The sequence below is a fragment of the Maylandia zebra genome, linkage group LG11, assembly GCF_041146795.1.
Source record: "Maylandia zebra isolate NMK-2024a linkage group LG11, Mzebra_GT3a, whole genome shotgun sequence".
NCBI classification, from domain to species: Eukaryota; Metazoa; Chordata; class Actinopteri; order Cichliformes; family Cichlidae; genus Maylandia; species Maylandia zebra.
In genome coordinates, this window is record NC_135177.1 from 26807703 (window position 1) to 26826703 (window position 19001).

Genomic DNA, 19001 nt, shown 5'->3' on the forward strand with positions numbered 1-19001 from the left:
TGTTGCTCAAGACCAGATTGTATTTACAATAAAACATAGAAAACATATCAACAGTTTGACCTGATAAAAATGTGTAATTTTAAGGGAAACATAAGGTCATTTTGAATTTTATGGTAACAACACATCTAATTGCAGTGTGCAGTTTAGTATAGTCTTGTTGAAATATAAAAGAACAAGAACTTGCCTGAAGAGGTCATCTGGATAGGAGGATATGTTTCTCTTAGACCTGTATATACCTATAAGACCAATCCAACTGTCAGAATCAGGGGCGGAGCATGGGAGTGGCTTACTGGGCTTAAGCCCGGGTTGTTTTGTCAGAAGCCCGGGGTCTTTTGGAGTGTAATTTTTTCATAGCTAGATGCCTGGCTGACAACTGTATAAAACAAAAAGTACACACAATATTCGAAGCACATAGTGCACACTGTGGGAATTTACGACTGTGCGTGAATCCCCCCTGATATTGGTATGATCCGAGAATTGCGGGTTTTTAAACTCACTGCTGATCACAAACACAGTGGTCTCTGTGCTCTTTAGGCTGGATCATCTTACACGTTTTCCAAAAAGAATTTCAAAATTCATCTGAACACAGAACAATTTTCTGCTTTTCCTCAGTCAATGAGCTTCTGTCCAAAGGTGATGCCCGCATTTCTGGATCATGTTCACATATGGCTTCTTTTTTGCATGATAGAGCTTTAACCTGTATTTGTGTACGATATGGTGAAATATGTTCACAAACAATGTTTTCTAGAAGTCTTCTTTAACCTGTGCAAAACAGCCATTGAATAGTGATCTTCAGCCTTGGGCTTCACGCACAGTAAGTTCTTTGAATTCTTAGGATTTTTTGATGACATTATGTACTGTAGATAATGAGATGTTGAAATTTTAAGTAGAGAAACATTCAATTGTGAAATTATTCCACAATTTGTAGACAGTTTTTTGCAGTTTAGTGGAACTCTTCTTGTCTTTACTTCTGGAAAGCTCTGCCTCTCAAAGAGGCTCTTTTTATACCCAGGCATCTTACTGACCTGTTGCAGTTAGCTGTAAAAGGTTCCTCAAGCTGCTTCTTTTTAGGACCACTTACCTTTTCAGCCTTTTGTTGCCTCTGTCCCAAATGTTTTGGGACGTGTTGCTGCCATAAAATTCAAATTACTAATTCACTGAACAGCTTATAACTTAGACATGTGAAACATGGCTTCCCATCTAGCAACAGTCAGTATTTTTTGCAATGTAAAGCTTATTTTAAAAAGTAACAGGTACTGTAACTGGAGCTATGGATAAAAAAAACACAAAACAAGGGAATTTATGTGATTACTTTATGAACTTAGGTTGAGGGAATGTAGACTTTGCTAAACCGCGATCCACTAAGTACACTCCGAAAGCTGTAGCTGGGGAAAAACTTATCAGACATATTACATAAGATTTATTTTATTTTATTTTAAAGCATTTTTGATAGTGTACAGTGCACAAAACTAGAATTCACATATTCTAATTTCATTTAGCATTGATGCAACATGAATGTACCACAAAATATACTTTGTAAATCCTATAGTAAATACCTCAAAATCACAAAATGTAGCTAAGTGCACTGACTTGCATGTGTCATTAATGTTACATCTACAGGAATTATTCAACAAACCTTCAAAAGACAACTCCCTGTTACAGCACAACATTTGTGTTTTATAAAGTGCATGTAGTTGTATCTGCATTACTACAACAAAAGCTTGAAGAAGAGATTTAATCTTATATCAATAATGGCAATAGATAAGGACATTTCCGAACGTACAACAAGGTACTTAGCGGTTTAAAATAACTTAAAAGTTTATTTTACTTTATCAATCTGTTGCTTATAAAGATCACTTGTATGATCAACTGATATGTTGCTTCTGGCTTGTTTTTCTGGATTCCTGAAAATAGTATTTCATAGAGAAATACTGTTCAAAGCCATTTCAGTGGTCTGGAACCAGACATAAACGGGACTGGAAAGTTTAAACAAGAAGCACAATCAACATTGCAATTAATGTTTTCCATATTTCCATACCTATACAATTACATATGAATATAAAAATATTCATATTAATATCTTTTCTACATTTTCTTTGTAACTTTGGAGAAACTAGGAGTTACACAAAGCGCTACTTACCCAATAACGCACACAGCAATTGAGCAAGCATGTTCTCAAAGCAGAAAAGCGATAGCAACAATACAAAGTAAGGAAGCTATCAGTTCTGTGTGAAGATATGGACCTCTTGTGGCAAAAGAGGGAACATTTAGTGTGCCATTCAACCATAGGCAAGAGGTCATTGTGGCATTGCAGCACTCCAGATTACATGGAGGTTTGGTTGAAGCCTTGCAAGCAGTGTAGCCAGTGCAGTTGGTGCAACCCGCTGTCCATTTTGTGGCAGTATCTGTAGACTCATTTTTCAGCTGCAAAGACAATGAGTGAGAAAGATCGGTGTAGGGCCTATGAATGGTAAAAACTGTAAATATGAGGCTAATGAAGTTTGTTTATTTATGCTCATAAAATGTATCGTAGAGGTACTTCTTATGTTTGTTTTTCAGATTCTTTTGTATAAATAATTTATTCCTTAACCGATTCAAATAAAAAGCTATTTTGAGTTCATATTGGTACATTTTATGCCCCCTGGTTCCTTTTTCTTGTATATTCTCCAAATTTTGATAAATTCAGAAAGTAAATTCATAGATTTATAACAAAGTTTGTGCTGAAGCAAGGATAGCATGAAGACGGTGTCAGCTTTAAAAGCACTAAACAAACAGAAATACGAGTGTGTAGAAGCTCAGAAAAAACAACTGCAATGAGGCTGGAAAAATTAATGAATGTTATATTTATGCTATTGAATGTTCTTACCTGACAATGTGGTTCTGAGGAGGAACACATTTGTAGCATGGTGAAACTTGTATAGCAGTTTGCGCTGGTGCATGTACCAGCACGGCACTTTTTTCCCTGACAAAAACAACAGCGCAAGAAACATAAAACTTATTTCAAACCAAGTCTCATTTACACTGCTGGACAAAGTGGTTTTTCAGTCCACACTCCATTAACTTGTTAAATTGTTGACAGGCAGTTTATTAACCAGTCAAAGATAATCATTATTAGAAAAAAAGGTAATACTTTTGTTAAACATAGTGATTCTGTTGGAAGCAAGGAACAGAGGAAGTTTGTAGCTGACATTTAAGAAAAGGGGACTGTGGTGTTAAAGGCCAAATTAGTTTTGTTTAGTGATACACAGCCTTCTTCCCGCATGCACATTTGCTTGCCAAAAGATTCATTCATGCAGCCAGCAGTTCTTACATTGTTTGCTGTTGTTTGACTGGTAGTAGTTGTAGTAGGGGCCTGCGTGGTTGTTGGTTTTGTGGTTTGAGTTCCTAAAAGTAGATAAAGGAGAAGAACAAAACAATATACAGTGATGTTTTTTTTTAAGATTTAAAAATTGATCATTTGCAAAGACAACAGGAGCATGGTAATTCAAGGAGTTTGGAGAGAAAAGCATCTGGACTTCTTTAAGTTGCTTGAAGACTTGCTAGCGTCACCCTTGGCCAGCCTTGGTCCACTTTAAGAAACGTCTTAAAGCAACTTAAAGAAGTCCAGATGCTTTTCTCTCCAAGCTCCTTTGACTACGATGACCTGGATGACTGAGAACCTTCACAGACATATGAGCATGGTAAAACATAAAATATTTATGAGTGCTCAAATGAAGTGATTTAAAAGAAAGGTGTAGTTACCATTGGTTGTTATGCTCATCATGGATGCAAAAGTGTAATTGAGACAGCCAGTGAAATTACAGCAGTTCACAGCACAGTTGGTCTGGGAGGCATTCTTGCAGCTGTCAGCACAAGAGTTGCTGCAGCTGGCAGTATACCACATGTCTGTTTGCCTTAACAACTGAGATATAACAGAAAGATTAGAGAGACGCATCTAATTTCTTTAATTTCTATACTATGTTAATTTATTTAGAAAAAATAAATGTATTTTCCCTTTAATAGTCAGTTATAGATACCATGCAATCTTTTGACTGCTCAATTCCTTAAAAAGAGGGATTTGTAATTGCTATGGCTCAAATAGTTTCTTAGTTTTTAGTGCCATTAGCTGACTGCCCTACCTGACAACAATTATCGACAGCACACGGAGTGGTGTTCTGACTGATGTACATTGAATAGCAGTCAGAGTAGTTACAGTTGAATGAGGGGCAGTATATCTGTATTTGAGAGAATTAAGAGGCATGTGATGAAGAGGCTTGAAGGAATGAAAAACACTCATAGATAAGTGAACAGAAGAAGGAGAATATTTGACTTGCCTTAGTGGTTCCATTCTCAGTCATGTCACCTGTGATAGAGAGACAGATGTCATGACTGGAGTTTTTTAAAGCAACACAACATTGATTGTAAAAGATCTATTTAATTTTGATGCAAGAACAAATTAAAATGTGAATGAATGAAAAAAAGAAAAAATGAATGAATAAAAAATACCCCTCCCCAAACAAACAAAGAAACAAACAAAGAAACAAAGAAACAAACAAAGAAACAAACAAAGAAACAAAGAAACAAACAAACAAACAAACAAACAGCAAAACACACACATACTAAATGAATGAATGAATGAACAAATAAGTAAGGAAATAAATACATAAAAAACTGACTGGTGTTCATCTTTGTGGTTAAAGAACTGGAAGATGAAGTGGTAGTTGGCGTGGTGGGTTTGGTCGTGGTCGTAGAATCAACTGGAGACAAGGAATTGATTGATTGGTTGATTATTAATTTATTTTGATCATGTAAACAATATACAAGTACATTTAGCAAAGACTTGAAGAGACAAAATGTTATACAAAACAAAGCTAATACATTTCAATATTGCTTCAACTTTACTGATTCAGTTTGTTAAGTTTGTTGTTGAATTAGTAGAATTGGCTGAATTAAAAGAGTGGATAGAAGTTAAAGATACAGCATTGCCAAAGGCTTTTGTATTGGTACCAGTGCTTGGTGACCCTCCTGAGTTGGGAGGATTGAGTAGTGATAGATACTGAGTTTCCAGAGATGTGTATATTTGTCAGGGATTGCGTGTCAGTAAATGCTATACCTGTGTAAGTGGGTAAGGTTGTGTGGAATTGCATTGTGGTGGGTAAATCAACTATAGAAGCAGGTGTAGTTGTGGGGGACTGGCTGGTGGTCAATGCTGTGCCTGTGCCTGTGGATGTGGGGGACTCACTGGTGGTTGATGCTGTGCCTGTGGATGTAGATGTGGGGGACTCACTGGTGGTTGATGCTGTGCCTGTTAATGCGGATGTGGGGGACTCACTGGTGGTTGATACTGTACCTGTGGATGTAGATGTGGGGGACTCACTGGTGGTTGATGCTGTGCCTGTGGATGTAGATGTGGGGGACTCACTGGTGGTTGATGCTGTGCCTGTTAATGCGGATGTGGGGGACTCACTGGTGGTTGATGCTGTACCTGTGGATGTAGATGTGGGGGACTCACTGGTGGTTGATGCTGTACCTGTGGATGTAGATGTGGGGGACTCACTGGTGGTTGATGCTGTGCCTGTGGATGTAGATGTGGGGGACTCACTGGCTGTTGATGCTGTGGCTGTGGATGTGGGGGACTGGCTGGTGGCCAAATCTATTCCTGTTAGTGTGGATGCAGGGGACTCACTGGCGGTTGATGCTGTGCCTGTTAATGTGGATGTGGGGGACTCACTGGTGGTTAATGCTGTGCCTGTGGATGTAGGGGAATGGCTGGTGGTTGATGCTGTGCCTGTGGATGTGGGGGACTCACTGGTGGTTGATGCTGTGCCTGTGGACGTGGGGGACTCACTGGTGGTTGATGCTGTGCCTGTGGACGTGGGGGACTCACTGGTGGTTGATGCTGTGCCTGTGGACATGGGGGACTCACTGGTGGTTGATGCTGTGCCTGTGGATGTGGATGTGGGGGACTCACTGGTGGTTGATGCTGTGCCTGTGGATGTGGATGTGGGGGACTCACTGGTGGTTGATGCTGTGCCTGTGGATGTAGGGGACTGGCTGGTGGTTGATGCTGTGCCTGTGGATGTGGGGGACTCACTGGTGGTTGATGCTGTGCCTGTTAATGCGGATGTGGGGGACTCACTGGTGGTTGATGCTGTGCCTGTGGATGTAGATGTGGGGGACTCGCTGGCTGTTGATGCTGTGGCTGTGGATGTGGGGGACTCGCTGGTGGTTGATGCTATGCCTGTGGATGTAGGGGACTCGCTGGTGGTTGATGCTGTGCCTGTGGATGTGGGGGACTCACCGGTGGTTGATGTTGTGCCTGCCGATGTGGACTGGCTAGTGGCTGAGGAAGAATGGGTAGTGAGCACTGTAATACCTTCATTGGTGGTAGAAGAGGGCTGGCTGGTACTGGGTGCTGTTGAGCTTTGTGGGGTGGTAGTGGCTGCTCCTGATACTCCTGATACTAACATGGATAGCAGAAATAGTCCTAAAGGGAGGACTCGCAGAATACCTGTAAAGTTGGGCATTTTGGAGGAAACATAATAAGACAGGATTGGGTGGATTTTTTTTTAACAACATTGCATAATGTGCATGGACTGCATTTTCTGGGAAACTTTTTATAAAATTCTCTAATATTATGGTGATCAGAGAATAAATCATAATGAGTGATGATATTTATCAAGGATTTCATGCAATATCTTAGCTTCTATTTGAAAGACTGGCACAAACACCAGGTAACTGGTTCTGAATATGCCTTACCCTTTTTTTATCCAGGTGCAAATCAACATAAAAACCATATATTACAGATTCACAATATGAGCAAACTATTTTGTTTTTTACTTATGCTGATAAAACTATAAATCTGTTAAAAAATACCGGGCCTAAGATGTTTATATATCTATATAGTGCCCTCGGGTTTGGCACCAATGCTATTGAAGCTTACCTTGGAACATGAGCAAAAGATATATAACTGGCTCAGACGTCGCCTGAAAAGTTCCCCATCAGGTGTTGACAAACCAGGACATACTGAACATGGACATACATGCACAAGAACTGGCATATGGAATTTATGAAATGCTACTACGCCTGCTGATCCAATGACAAAAGTCGCAGAGCATGTTTGAAGTTTGATTGAGTAGAAAGCACCTGGCAGATCAGTGCAATAACCTCAAATGAAGACAGACAGACTGGTGAAGTCATATACTCCACTGGTTCTGAATGAAAAAGAGTCACAACAAGATGTCCATAACTGAGGCTCTAGAAAGTGCCAAACAAAGGCTCACCGCCCTGGCCACTAGGCTGAAGAGATACACCACAGAAGGAGAGCTGAAGAGAATAAATGATCTGTTATAATAACTTTGTCAGTGTATTGATCCCTGGCTTCTCCAGTTTACATGTGAATCCTTGGGCAAGATACTGAACCCAGAGTTTCCCCAGTGCTCCCATGAATGCATCTTGTGAATATAAAAATTTTGATAAAAGTGCTGTATGAATGTGCATGAAATTGGGTAAATGAGAAAACTGTTTTCAGTGCTCAGATTGAGTGGAAAGTATATAAGTGCCAATCTATTTACACTCACGCCCCATTATAATAAACAGATACTTAACACTGTCCTTAACATCAGCTGTTAGGACTGTCATTCTTAATATTTAGCATAATGCATGATTGTACCTGAATTTTGCATTACAGAGATTATTTTATGATATCATTATGATGATCGGACAGCTGGACCATTTAACCAACAGCCCTATGAAGCAAAATTTAGTACAATGATGCATTATGCTCAATATTCAGAAAGATAATCCTAGTGGCTCCACAGTGTATTGATTTTCACATGTGCCTAACAAGCAAAGGTTTCCTTTGTTCAATCTTAGAACGAAGCACAAAACCTTTTCAGGTTTTGTCAGGAAGGGCGTCTCGTATAAAAAGTATGTCAAATTAAATGTGGGTTACCTACTAAGACAACCCCCTTTAAATAAAGGAGCAGTCAAAAGTAGTTTTCACTGGTAATAACATTTCTTACAAGCTGAGACACATAAACATGTGTCTCTAGCAACCACAGACTGACTGTAATCATGGAAGCTTGTATTTATCTGCAGAAAGGCATGCCACTCTGGTGCACAGGTACCATGCCAACATGCGTGTGTCATCTTTTTATTCATGAGAGAGCAGTATGACATCTTTGCTTTTGGGACATTAGCACTGGGTTCCCATAGTTTCAGTGGTTAGATGTGCATTTGTTTCTTCAAAAACATGCAAGACCTGAGCCCTAATGGATGCAAGTTCCTTCGTGAGACATGCATATTGCCTATTAAACCAGCCAAATCCCAGTAATTTTATCTGATTTTCTCTATTCTGAACATACAACAAATACTCCATGTCTTCTTTTTCCATTCCTTAGTTTTATTCCTTTCCTAACTTCAAGTCTAAGGTGCTGCAGAGGGCGCAATATGCTTGAAACATTAAAGTTGTGCAAGTTTTTTCTTAAATGATAGGCAGGATGGGTGGAAAATAAACAATCCTAAAACATATTGATTGAGTCTCCATTTCACCTGTGTAACAGAATATATATGTCACCGAGAACAGTGCTTTTAAATAGAGAATAAAATACAAACTCATACCTGTGTCTTTTATAAAAGTAGTGGAGGTCATTATGCCACTGCCTGAAAGGGAGGGAGCTCTTCGTCCAGCCTGTAATTATATAATACCCATCAAATTCCCAGTAAACTCATTATCAGCATGAAAGAACATCTTGCATTGTCCTTCCTTTTTTTAATATCCACTGAGTTGTACTCAAAATTGAAGATTAATCTCACCAAGATAAATAAACTAAACAATAACTGCATTTCTGTATTGACAAGGTCTGTATCGGTGGGCACAGTTCACACTGTTTACCCACGGTAATAGGTCTCTGAATTACAGCCATGCTCATTCATTGTAACACACCTGGGCACTTTGTTTGATCTGTGACAGCGTCGATGGTCATCAATGGTCTTCTCTTTTCACAAATCTCCAATTGTTCTGGTGAAACTGATCTCATAATTGTTTGGTTGAGTTACAATATAAGAAATTCAAAAGTAATGTGATATGTGACATTTAAACCTGTTGTGCTTTTTTTTTTTGCACAGTTTCTCAAGGAATTAGTTTCAGCATTTTCTGGTACTTTTTTTTTTAAAACCAGCACTGCATGGTAATCCCCCCTATGAGGTAAAGTTTAGTTTTGTGTAGTGACACATAATTGTTTTTTAAGTGTCTTGCAGTGCAGTGAACACAATTAAAATGTGTTTGTTCCATGCTCAGTGCCCCTGGGAGAGCCACTAAGCAGCATGGCTTGTTTTTTCCTCTTCTTCCTTGGATCCCAGGGTGGCCTCCTGTGGGCTCTCCACCCTGGAAACTGACCGACAACAGTGGCCATTTTAACTTCCATGTCAAAATGCAGTTTAATTAGGAAAACTGGCAGGAATTTCTTGGTTTGGTGCAAGCTGTTTACTCTTAATGATGCCAATATACCTATTGTAGTGTCCTCCTTACACAAACTTCCTGTTTACATCATCTTATTGGTAAACTGCTGCTGCAAGACTCAGTCGATGTACTAGTTAGTGTTTGGCAAAAGCAGTCATGAATGATGTAATGTTTTGGGAATATTAGGAGGTTTCAGGGAAGGAATTAGTTGTATTAGCAACTGCCTATTCTATAAAGAGCAATGGAGAATAGGCAACACATGCTACAAACAGAACACCTGAGTATAAATTTTTAAATGATTTTGTAATCAAAATCCTCAAAGTGGTTCATTTTATAGACATCATAACACTAAATGTTTTTGAGACTGAAACTGAATATTACATTTTAAATATTAAGGGATATAAAACCTTTATTCAAATATTAGAAAAAACATTAGAAAAACATATTCACCATATTTGCACATGTAATATGTGAAATAATATTTTGTAACTGAAAAACGTACAATAGAAAACGAAGAAAACATCAGCCTGTTGTATAATTATCCAGCTTCAATGGAGCCGCCTGCTTGCTATGCGTAAATATAGCTTAAGGAATTTAAGTAAAACTAACAAAGTCCATCATTCAAAATCGGTAAAATCCACTCACCTGTGGTGCACTGGGCATGGTTTGTCTCAGCTGTGGTTGAAGTGAATGAGCTTTCTCCCACTGCAGAGTTCTCTCTTGCTCTCTGTCACCTCCCCTGTTTGCTTCCTGCTGATAGCACTGCTGATAGCAACGCAATAAGAACAAATTCTCAGCTGGACACTTATTCAAGTGTGAGAGGAGGAGACTAAAGGCTTGCACTTGCTGGATGCCCCACAATTAATGTTGTAATAAAAGACGATATTACTTTACAGTACTCACACAGTTTTGATTACTCTGAGTTCAAATAAAAGTGTACATACCGAAACTTACAATTAACTGAAATAACTGAGTGGATTAAGCCTGTACTTGTCTATGAGAGCACAGGTGAGATTTCAGTGTCCTGTGTGTTGATTGTATAGGGGGCCTCTTGGTTTCGGTTCAACACAATGTGAAATTAGACCCCCTTCTCTCTCCCAGCCATACGCCCCCTCTGCACGCTACAATTCGCTCTTTGTGGCTCAAAGAACATAAAATTCTTGGGCATGACACCAAAGAGTCTTGCACAATTTAGGTGACAGAAGTCCTTCCTTTTTTCACTGCAGCTCCAATAATAATAACGACATTTTTTCGGCTATGTATGGATAACTGTATGAAAATAACCCTCAAAACGGGAGTTTTCTGGATTTCTAAATTAGGTGGAAAATCTGACTCTGAACTTTATTTGTACTTTCATTTAACGTTAGAGATTTCTCATTAGGCAGTGTTTGAGCTATTTTACTGTTAATTATATAAACATATTTAGAGATAATAGTGATTAAAAGACATAAAATGGTATAGAATATCTTATTTTAAAAACATAACAGAACAAGAGAATGTTTTTTCTTATTACACATCTTTGAAGTAATTTATTGGCCAAACCTATCAGGAATCACTCGCAGCACAACCTAAAGGTTAAAAGTTTGGACAGTGATCTCCTCATCTCCAGCAGAGATGTCCCACTGACACCTAAAATACCATTAAATTTAAGATTTAAGTCCTAAAAGCAGGTAATGAGAACTTATTATCATAATTAATTATGCGCCTAATTCATTAATTGCATTGGGGTGTAAGTGGACACCCTCATTTTGAGTGAGATGATGTGAACTAAAGACATTTATTGGTGCTAAACATTCTGGAAAAGGCTACGAAACCATCTTCTTTTGCCCATTTTGAAAATTGTAACCTCAGGTTTTTGGTGGTGTGGGAACAACTCAGTAGACTGATCTTTAAAAAGCTCAGACCAGCCCCATTGGATGATTAAGAACAATTATTCCACGTTTAAAATCACTTAAATCACCTTTCTTCCTGATTCCGATGATGTTTTAACTTTGGTAGGTCTTCTTTATCATGTCTGCATGCTGAAATAAATTGAATTAATGCCATATAAGACTATTTTCTAAGAATGAATGTTTAAAGTAGAATAAATAAAATGCGTATTTTGGATGTCAAACTCCTAAAAAAGTGTTGTGAGGAATCTGTAGCAAGCAGTTAATTATTAATCTGAACAGTTACATTACAGTCATTTCATTTAAATGCTTACATACTTTTTCCCCACTACAGACATATAGTATAGTATACATATAGTATATATAGACATGTTTTACTTACCCCAATTAAATGAATTATACTTTGTTATTTAATTATTAACTTTATCCAGTTTTGGGATTAGTGTGATAATCTCACAATGTTTGAGTGATATTTTAGTTTGAAAAAATTATTTAGGAATTCAAGACTGAGTGTATCTGACTATTAACAATCCATGATATAATTTTGCATTTTCCTTGGAAAATAATAAGTGTTTAAGTATCTTACATGTCCAGAAAATACAGGGTTGGTTAAAAATTCCATAAATTGGATGCAAAACTATGTAAAGGTATATAATTTACATAATATAATTGATAATAACATCGACTGCAGATGACTGGGACTTTGCAAACACAGTCAAATGAGGAGCTATGATGGACTTAGATAATTATAATGTCATCGGCACTTTGCAAAACAGGTTATAAACCATTACTTGAGTGTGTTTTTTATTTTGTCCGTGACTATAAGTGTCTATATGTATGCATAAGAAATAAAACCCAAGATGTGAGATAATTGTTTTACTCTCTGAATTCTGCAGTAAATTGTCACAGCTTGTCATACTAAGTGTCACGTATCATGCAGCGCTATCATGTGCATGTGTATGTGTTAGTGCTGTGATAAACTGATGACCATGCTGTAAGGTGCTTTTGGGATAGCCTCTGGCACCCACCAAAACCATTAACCACATAAATGGTTGCATATAAGCAACATGTGTTTGCCAGTCCTTTCTAATAACTATTTGAATTGGACGGCCACATATTTTGCTAGTTTTATGCTGCAGCCTTTATTAATTTTTGTGAAAGAAAAAATAATCTGAAGGCTGGTTTGGGTAAAATGGGAAATCCTTTAAGGTTCATACTGTTAATAATATGAGCCTAAAATACAATTTACTTTTGTAGTTTCTTGGCCGCATTACTGTGGATTCTGTTCTGTCTTCATAAATTTGCTGAATATTTACCTCTATGTTGGTATGAACCTACAGATACTTGTAAAGGAACAAAAACCTTGTGCGTCACATAGGATGTATTTTTCAAACATCAGAGCTTATCAAGTCCAAATCTGACACCCAAAAGATATGAACACAGAATCAATCTTCCCTGGGAATTTTCTCTTTTTTTCTCTACCTCTTGCAAAATGCCGCCTCAAGTTTCAGGGCAAACTAATTAGTCTGATACACAGCTGGTGAGTCACTGTAGATGTTGCTAGGAGAATAACTAAGCACTTGCGTTGCCACTCCCTAGCAGTTTTCATGTCTCTGTGCACAGTCTGATCATTTATAATAGATGTGACTAAAAATATTATGTTTTATAGAAACTTTAAAAAAAAAGAAAAGAGGAACACTTTGAAAACACATCAGATCTCCAGCATACCAGAGATCCAGCATATCCAATATGCTGGATCTCTGGTATGGCCTGGGTAATGTGTTTGAAATGAAAGAATGACACATTGTTTGATGGAAATTAAATTAACAGCCTACAGATGGTTGAATTCAAAGAAACCCCCAAAATATAATAGAAAAAGTAATGTGGCAGGCAAGTCCATTTTGCTGAAATTTGATTACAGCAACTCAAAATGGTACTCAATAGTTTGTATGGTCCCCACATACTTGTGTGTGTGTTTGCCTGACAACACTGGGGCATGGTCCTAACAAGACAACAGATGGTGTCCTGGGAATGCCCTCCCAGGTCTGGACCAGGACTGCACTGAGCTCCTAAACAATGTGAAGTGCAACCTGGTGGTCGGATAGATGCACCGAACTATAGATGGACCTTGCACCAGTGTATGGTCTAACAATAGATCCATTAATATCGTCCCAATACCTAATGTCAGACAGGGCGTTGTTGACCAGCCTGTCTGTGCCTCCCTCCATGGATATGCCAGCCCAGAACATTACTGATCCACCAAAAACACATCATGCTGAACCATGTTACAGAAGGTCGGGTGCTCAGGCTACATTCATTAAGTCTGTTTCTGATTGTTTGGTCAGAGACATTAACAGGAGGTCATTTTGTAGGGCTCTCGTAGTGCTCATCTTGTTCATCCTTGCACCTGATGGGTTAACGTTCTTCTACAGCCTTGTTTCTCCTAGTTTCTCCTACGTTACTGCCTGTCTCCTGGAATCTCCTGCATGTTCTTGAGACTGTGCTGGGAGACATAGAAAACCTTCTGGCAATCGCACGTATCGATGTGCCATCCTGGAGCATTTGGACTACCTGTGCCACCTCTGTAGGGTCCAGGTATCACCTCATGCTACCAGCAGTGACACTGATCTTGGCCAAATGCAGAGTGAAAACACAGTAAGAAAGGAGATTTTTGTATCAATATTAAGGATGACCTCTCCAGTTTGACAACAGACAGACTAAACAGATGGGTGATGATACTGAATCCTTCTTCCTCCAACAGATGTAACAGTTGCACTAAATGTAGAGGCTTATTCACATTGTTTATCAGACTCAGTAAACCATATGTAGCAGCTTGGATACAACCAGATAGTGTAACTGCACGACTAAGAAGATTAGACTAGATTTACCTCCCGGGCGGTCGTCAGCAGCGCTCACACAGAGCTGGCACATAGCAACAGGTCAGTGAGCCCTGTGTGGCACATTAGCCTTCACCATAGACTGGGACAGAGGCCCTTTTAGCAGAGATGGAAGCTACCATTTCCCTATGACTTCTAGCCTTCAGTTAAGCTTCTGCAAAAGGTCAGTGTCCTGCTCGAAGTCATAAGCTTTCAACCACATTTTAATTTCAATGTGGTTTTTGAGTGTGTTTATGTGTTACGAGGGCATAGCCTGGTAGCATTGACCTACAGACGGTACAACCCATTTTTTTCTTAGAAAACCTACAACTAGCCTTGAGTTTTCTGTAACCAAATCCACTCTTTTGTAAAGATATAATCTTTCAGCTGTAGTACTTACTGTACTAAAGAAAAACAATTCCTTTGTCTGCTCAGGATGGCACAATGTGAGAGGACGGTGCTTTAACATGACAGTCCTATGGGCTGTGTTTACGTGGGCAGTCAAAGGGATACTCTGCACCTGCAGGTTCCTTTGGGTGAGTGTATGCTCATTATATTCACATCTGGGTAATCTGCTTACATCACAGTTTAATGAAGGCTCTTGTAAGTGGTGATTATAAAAAATTTAATCAGTGTTGATCTGCATTGCAGATATGTCCATACAATGCTATCAGATTCTTACCAAGGGAAAACCCCATTACAGAGGGCAAAAGCCATGAGTTGAAACAAGTTGTGGGTAAGAAACTCATAAAATCAAAGAGTGATCACCAGCACATTTAAAATATCTTAAAAATATTTAGTCAACTGTTAAACACTCAATTTCACAGTTTATTTTCTTAAAGCCTCTCTTCCTCCTTATGTAATCCTACTTCACATCCCCTTTGCTAATGTGCAGATTTAGATGATTACCTTATTTGATGTTATTTGTCAGGTGCCGAAAATAACAGGATTGCCGCCATACCAGGTAGCCCTGACCGTACATTTGCCCTCCAGAAGAGACTGACCAAAACTGAAAAAGAGGTGCTATCACTGAAGACCAGGATTGCTTGTGAGAGAGCATCATGGGAAAGGAGGTTTACAGAGCTGAAGAGAAAACAGGAAGAGCTGCATAATCAGGTGTGTTTGTGTGTGAAGTTGTGTGTGGGTGGCTGAGGTTCTGTAATTATACCTTTGCCTCCTTTCCCTCAGCTGGAGTCTGGAGTGTTGGTGAAAGTGGGCAGTTACAGTGACCAGGGAGAGTCAGGAGTGGACAATGGAGAAGCATTTGAAGAGTATTCAGGTAAATGGCAGTAACACAATTATGGCAATAACAGAACAAATTTTCATATGCACATCCTTTTGTATTTAGCCATGATATCAGCTGCTAATGTCTCACGTGCAGGCGGCCTCCATCAGCGCAGAAGGTCTGACATGTCATCAAGAAGTGATAGTTATGAATGCAGTTTGTCAGGCAGCCAGTTATCTTCATCCTCAGCACAGAGTTCAAGACCTTCCTCCTCCTCAACTTCAGCCTCGAGGTATTGCTTTCAAAGAAACGGTTTGGCAGAGAGTTGGATAAAAAAATATTCTTATATCTATGCTCAGAAGTTTAACTGCAAACAGTGGAAACAGCAGGGACCATTTCAGAGTCATGTGAGGTCCTGTGTCCTATTGAAAATGTATTATGTAAAAAATCGTTCGGCAACAGTTATAATCTTCCCTCTTTAGAAATGCACAGGGTGTATATTCAAAATATAGTTCCAAAAGCAAATTTATTCATTACATGGAATATATTTTAGGATCATAATTCCTGATTTATCGATGTGTGTAATTTTCTTTCACTAAGAGAAGTTTTCTTTCTGCAGTGTGAGATCATGGAGGAAATCTCAAGGGCCACATCGAGTTTTTGTTCCTCACTCCCCGATGGACTTACAGCTAGGCCATCGGGTCAGGATCATGCTGCCATCTGGGAGGATCAGCACAGGAATAGTTCGTTTCCTCGGTCACCTGCAGGGGGAGGTAGATCTCCACCTTGGAGTTGAGCTGCAAACTCCTGATTCAGGGCTATGTGATGGGAGCCACCTGGGACACAGCTACTTTGAATGGTAACCAATGTCATTTTCCTACCAGCCGTACTCAAGCAACATGTATATGTTTTTGCTCTAAGGTTGTGCACCTTGACATTTAGTAATGTACTGCGATTTGGATGTGTGCACTAAGTAATGCTTTTTACAATAATCTCAGTATCTATTTAAATTCAAATGCTTCTAAACCTTTACATTTGTTTTGAAGTGTATTTACCTTAAGCACCATTCTTTCACACAATTACATAATGTATTAATACATTAACTTTGATGGATTTGATATTCCATAATTCAATATTTCACCATCTCAAGGGTTTACATTAAATGATATGAAAGCAGAAGAAAATCTCTGAATACATAACATGTTGAACCTTGAAGCAACACCAAGAGACTACATATGCATCTTTCAAGTGCCACAGCTTACCTGAGAAATGTGGCTGACCATGTCACTGACCACGCTGTACCCATCGTCTGATGGTTGCTTCCAGCTCAGATCATCTCAAACTGGTTTACCGAACCTGAAGATGAGTTCACTATAGTCAAATGTTCTCCACAGTCACCAGATCTCAATCTAATAGACCATGTTTTGGATGTGGTGAAATGGAAAACTTGCATCATGGATGTGCAGCTGACACATATGCAGCAACTATCTGTGAATATGGACCAAAATGTCTGAAGAATATTTCTTACAGCTTATTAACTTCATATCATGAAGAAGTAAGGCATTCCCGAAGGCAAAAGAAGGTCCAACATAAAACTGCAAGGTGTGCCTAATGAAGTGGCTGTTGGGTATTTTTTTAGGACTGTGCTGCACTGTGCTGCACATGCAGCTGTCAGGTCATCTTAGCTGTCTTTAAAGGCATGAGGTGCAACCTTGTAATGTGAACTCACTTTCCTACAATGACAAACTTGACTGACTGCATTTGGAAATGTTACTTAAATGTAGTATTTTTTTACGAGACTGCAAAAGAACAAAACAACAATAACAAACACACAACCTCCGCGACATCTAAAATATTAAAATTATAAATATAAGTGTGATTTTCTAACGTATAGTCTGTTTGAATAGTAACTTAATCTCCTTTTTTCCCCCAGCAAACCTGGATACGGGGCTTTTGTACCTTTCCACAAACTACTAATGGCATGGGAGTAACAAAAATACATACATCTTACCAAGCTCGCCATCGACTAGAGCAGCGGTCCCCAACCCCTGGGCCACGGTCCGTGAGTCGTTTGGTACCGGGCCGCGAGAGTTGAGGCTCGGGTGTGAAATGTATGGTTTTCAGGGTTTTTATCGATTTTTAGCGTTATTTTGTTATCGTTTTTATCGTTAATTCTGTTTTCCTGGGTCTTTTCATGTGTGTTATGAATAAATCTTCTTTTTTTCGGTACCGGTACTACGGTAGTTTTATTTTGTTGTATTTATCCGCGACACTTTAAAGGCCGGTCCGTGAAAATATTGTCGGGCATAAACCGGTCCGTGGCGCAAAAAAAGGCTGGGGACCGTTGGACTAGAGGACCAGGTGAATACAGAACAGCATCATCAATCTGACACTGCAGCATAATGGTACATTTACACATGCATCTTGCTTGTGAATCGATATCAATTTCCTATTCACAATAAAAACATCAGTTCAACAAACAGTGCTGTATGAAGGTTAATGTGTTACCAAGTAACTGATGATTGTTTGATGAACTAGTTTAAGTCTGCTAAAAAGTACTCGTTTCTCTAATGCTAAGAGAAATGCTGAATATCAAGTGCACGGTCAAGTTTGTCTAAAAGCCTTCAGGTATGAGATTATTACTTGAAGCATGACAAAGGAAGAGGCCATCATATTACACGCCTGTGAAACACAACCTGTACTCAAGCTTTTATGTTCCTTGTCTTAACTGACAAAGTGACTCCATGTCGCAGAGAAATTGTCAAAAAAAAAAAAAATCTTGATAAGCGAACAGCTATGTTTAAACAAAGGCTTTGAAGCCCAAGGTTGTTTGAGTATGCTAACCGAATTCCCTGTTTACACATCATGGTAAATGGCCTGTATTTGTATAGCGCTTTACTTAGTCCCTATGGACCCCAAAGCGCTTTACACTACATTTAGTGATCCATATGTTCACACACTGGTGATGGCAAGCTACATTGTAGTCACAGCTGCCCTGGGGTGCACTGAAAGAGGCGAGGCTGCCGGACACTGGCACCACCGGGCCCTCTGACCACCACCAGTAGGCAACGGGTGAAGTGTCTTGCCCAAGGACACGGGGACCGAGACTGTCGGAGCCGGGGCTCGAACCGACAACCTTCCGATTACAAGACTGCCAACTCTTGAGCCTCGAATGCCCCCACATCATGTAAAACATGGGACACATGTGTGCGAACATTGCACAAGTTATAGAAGTAAAGTTATATAAAGTAAATATTTACATTCATTCAACCGTAACACCCCACTCTAGCTGGTAATGGTAACTGTGTTTCTTGATTAAACAAATATTATTGTTGCACCTCCTGGATAGTTGGCATAGTTTAGATTTTTGAATTATCAAAAAAAAGAAAAGAATCAAAAGCCAAGAAACAGAAGTGGTCCATCGAGTCTCAAAACAACATTAGATAACAAAGAATTGACATGTTGGGTAATATCTGCAACTCTGTGAACTTTAAAAATAACAAGGACATTTCTCAGGGATATAGTCATAGAGTTAGGGTGTGAGAAAGGTTGGTGTATTTGCACAAAAC

The 19001-nt window shown here is 39.1% G+C and overlaps 2 protein-coding genes across 3 annotated transcripts; one reads left to right on the forward strand and one right to left on the reverse strand.

The window, feature by feature from the left end:
- Positions 1–1409: 1409 nt before the first annotated feature.
- On the reverse strand, positions 1410–10207 carry LOC101476425 (uncharacterized). 2 transcript variants are annotated; one of them, XM_004550975.3, is made up of 10 exons: positions 10088–10207; positions 8602–8671; positions 6356–6490; positions 4656–4736; positions 4314–4342; positions 4119–4214; positions 3742–3901; positions 3311–3384; positions 2867–2962; positions 1410–2424 (listed from the first exon to the last, which is right to left on the reverse strand). In XM_004550975.3, the coding sequence occupies exons 1-10, from the start codon at positions 10103–10105 to the stop codon at positions 2176–2178; spliced, it is 1008 nt and encodes a 335-aa protein (XP_004551032.1). In that variant the 5' UTR covers positions 10106–10207; the 3' UTR covers positions 1410–2175. The 2 variants fall into 2 exon arrangements, with proteins under 2 accessions (XP_004551032.1, XP_076745717.1); XM_076889602.1 differs by lacking the exons at positions 1410–2424; positions 2867–2962; positions 3311–3384; ... (2 more) ...; positions 4314–4342; positions 4656–4736 and having other exon boundaries at positions 4820–6490.
- A 4046-nt stretch (positions 10208–14253) lies between these two features.
- LOC101476890 (uncharacterized) lies at positions 14254–17903 on the forward strand. Its single transcript, XM_004550976.3, has 8 exons — positions 14254–14391; positions 14643–14743; positions 14859–14943; positions 15139–15323; positions 15396–15486; positions 15589–15724; positions 16052–16291; positions 17366–17903. The coding sequence occupies exons 2-8, from the start codon at positions 14675–14677 to the stop codon at positions 17421–17423; spliced, it is 864 nt and encodes a 287-aa protein (XP_004551033.1). The 5' UTR covers positions 14254–14391; positions 14643–14674; the 3' UTR covers positions 17424–17903.
- Positions 17904–19001: the final 1098 nt, after the last annotated feature.

Excerpts from the sequence above, each read along its gene's own strand:
- LOC101476890 (XM_004550976.3), top strand. The coding sequence starts at position 14,675 with ATGACAGTCCTATGGGCTGTGTTTACGTGGGCAGTCAAAGGGATACTC. Across the intron at positions 14,744-14,858 it reads GCACCTGCAGGTTCCTTTGG|ATATGTCCATACAATGCTAT; the intron begins GTGAGTGTATGC and ends TCTGCATTGCAG. Across the intron at positions 14,944-15,138 it reads TGAGTTGAAACAAGTTGTGG|GTGCCGAAAATAACAGGATT; the intron begins GTAAGAAACTCA and ends GTTATTTGTCAG.
- LOC101476425 (XM_076889602.1), bottom strand. Across the intron at positions 6,491-8,601 it reads TACTTTTATAAAAGACACAG|GTATTCTGCGAGTCCTCCCT; the intron begins GTATGAGTTTGT and ends CCAACTTTACAG.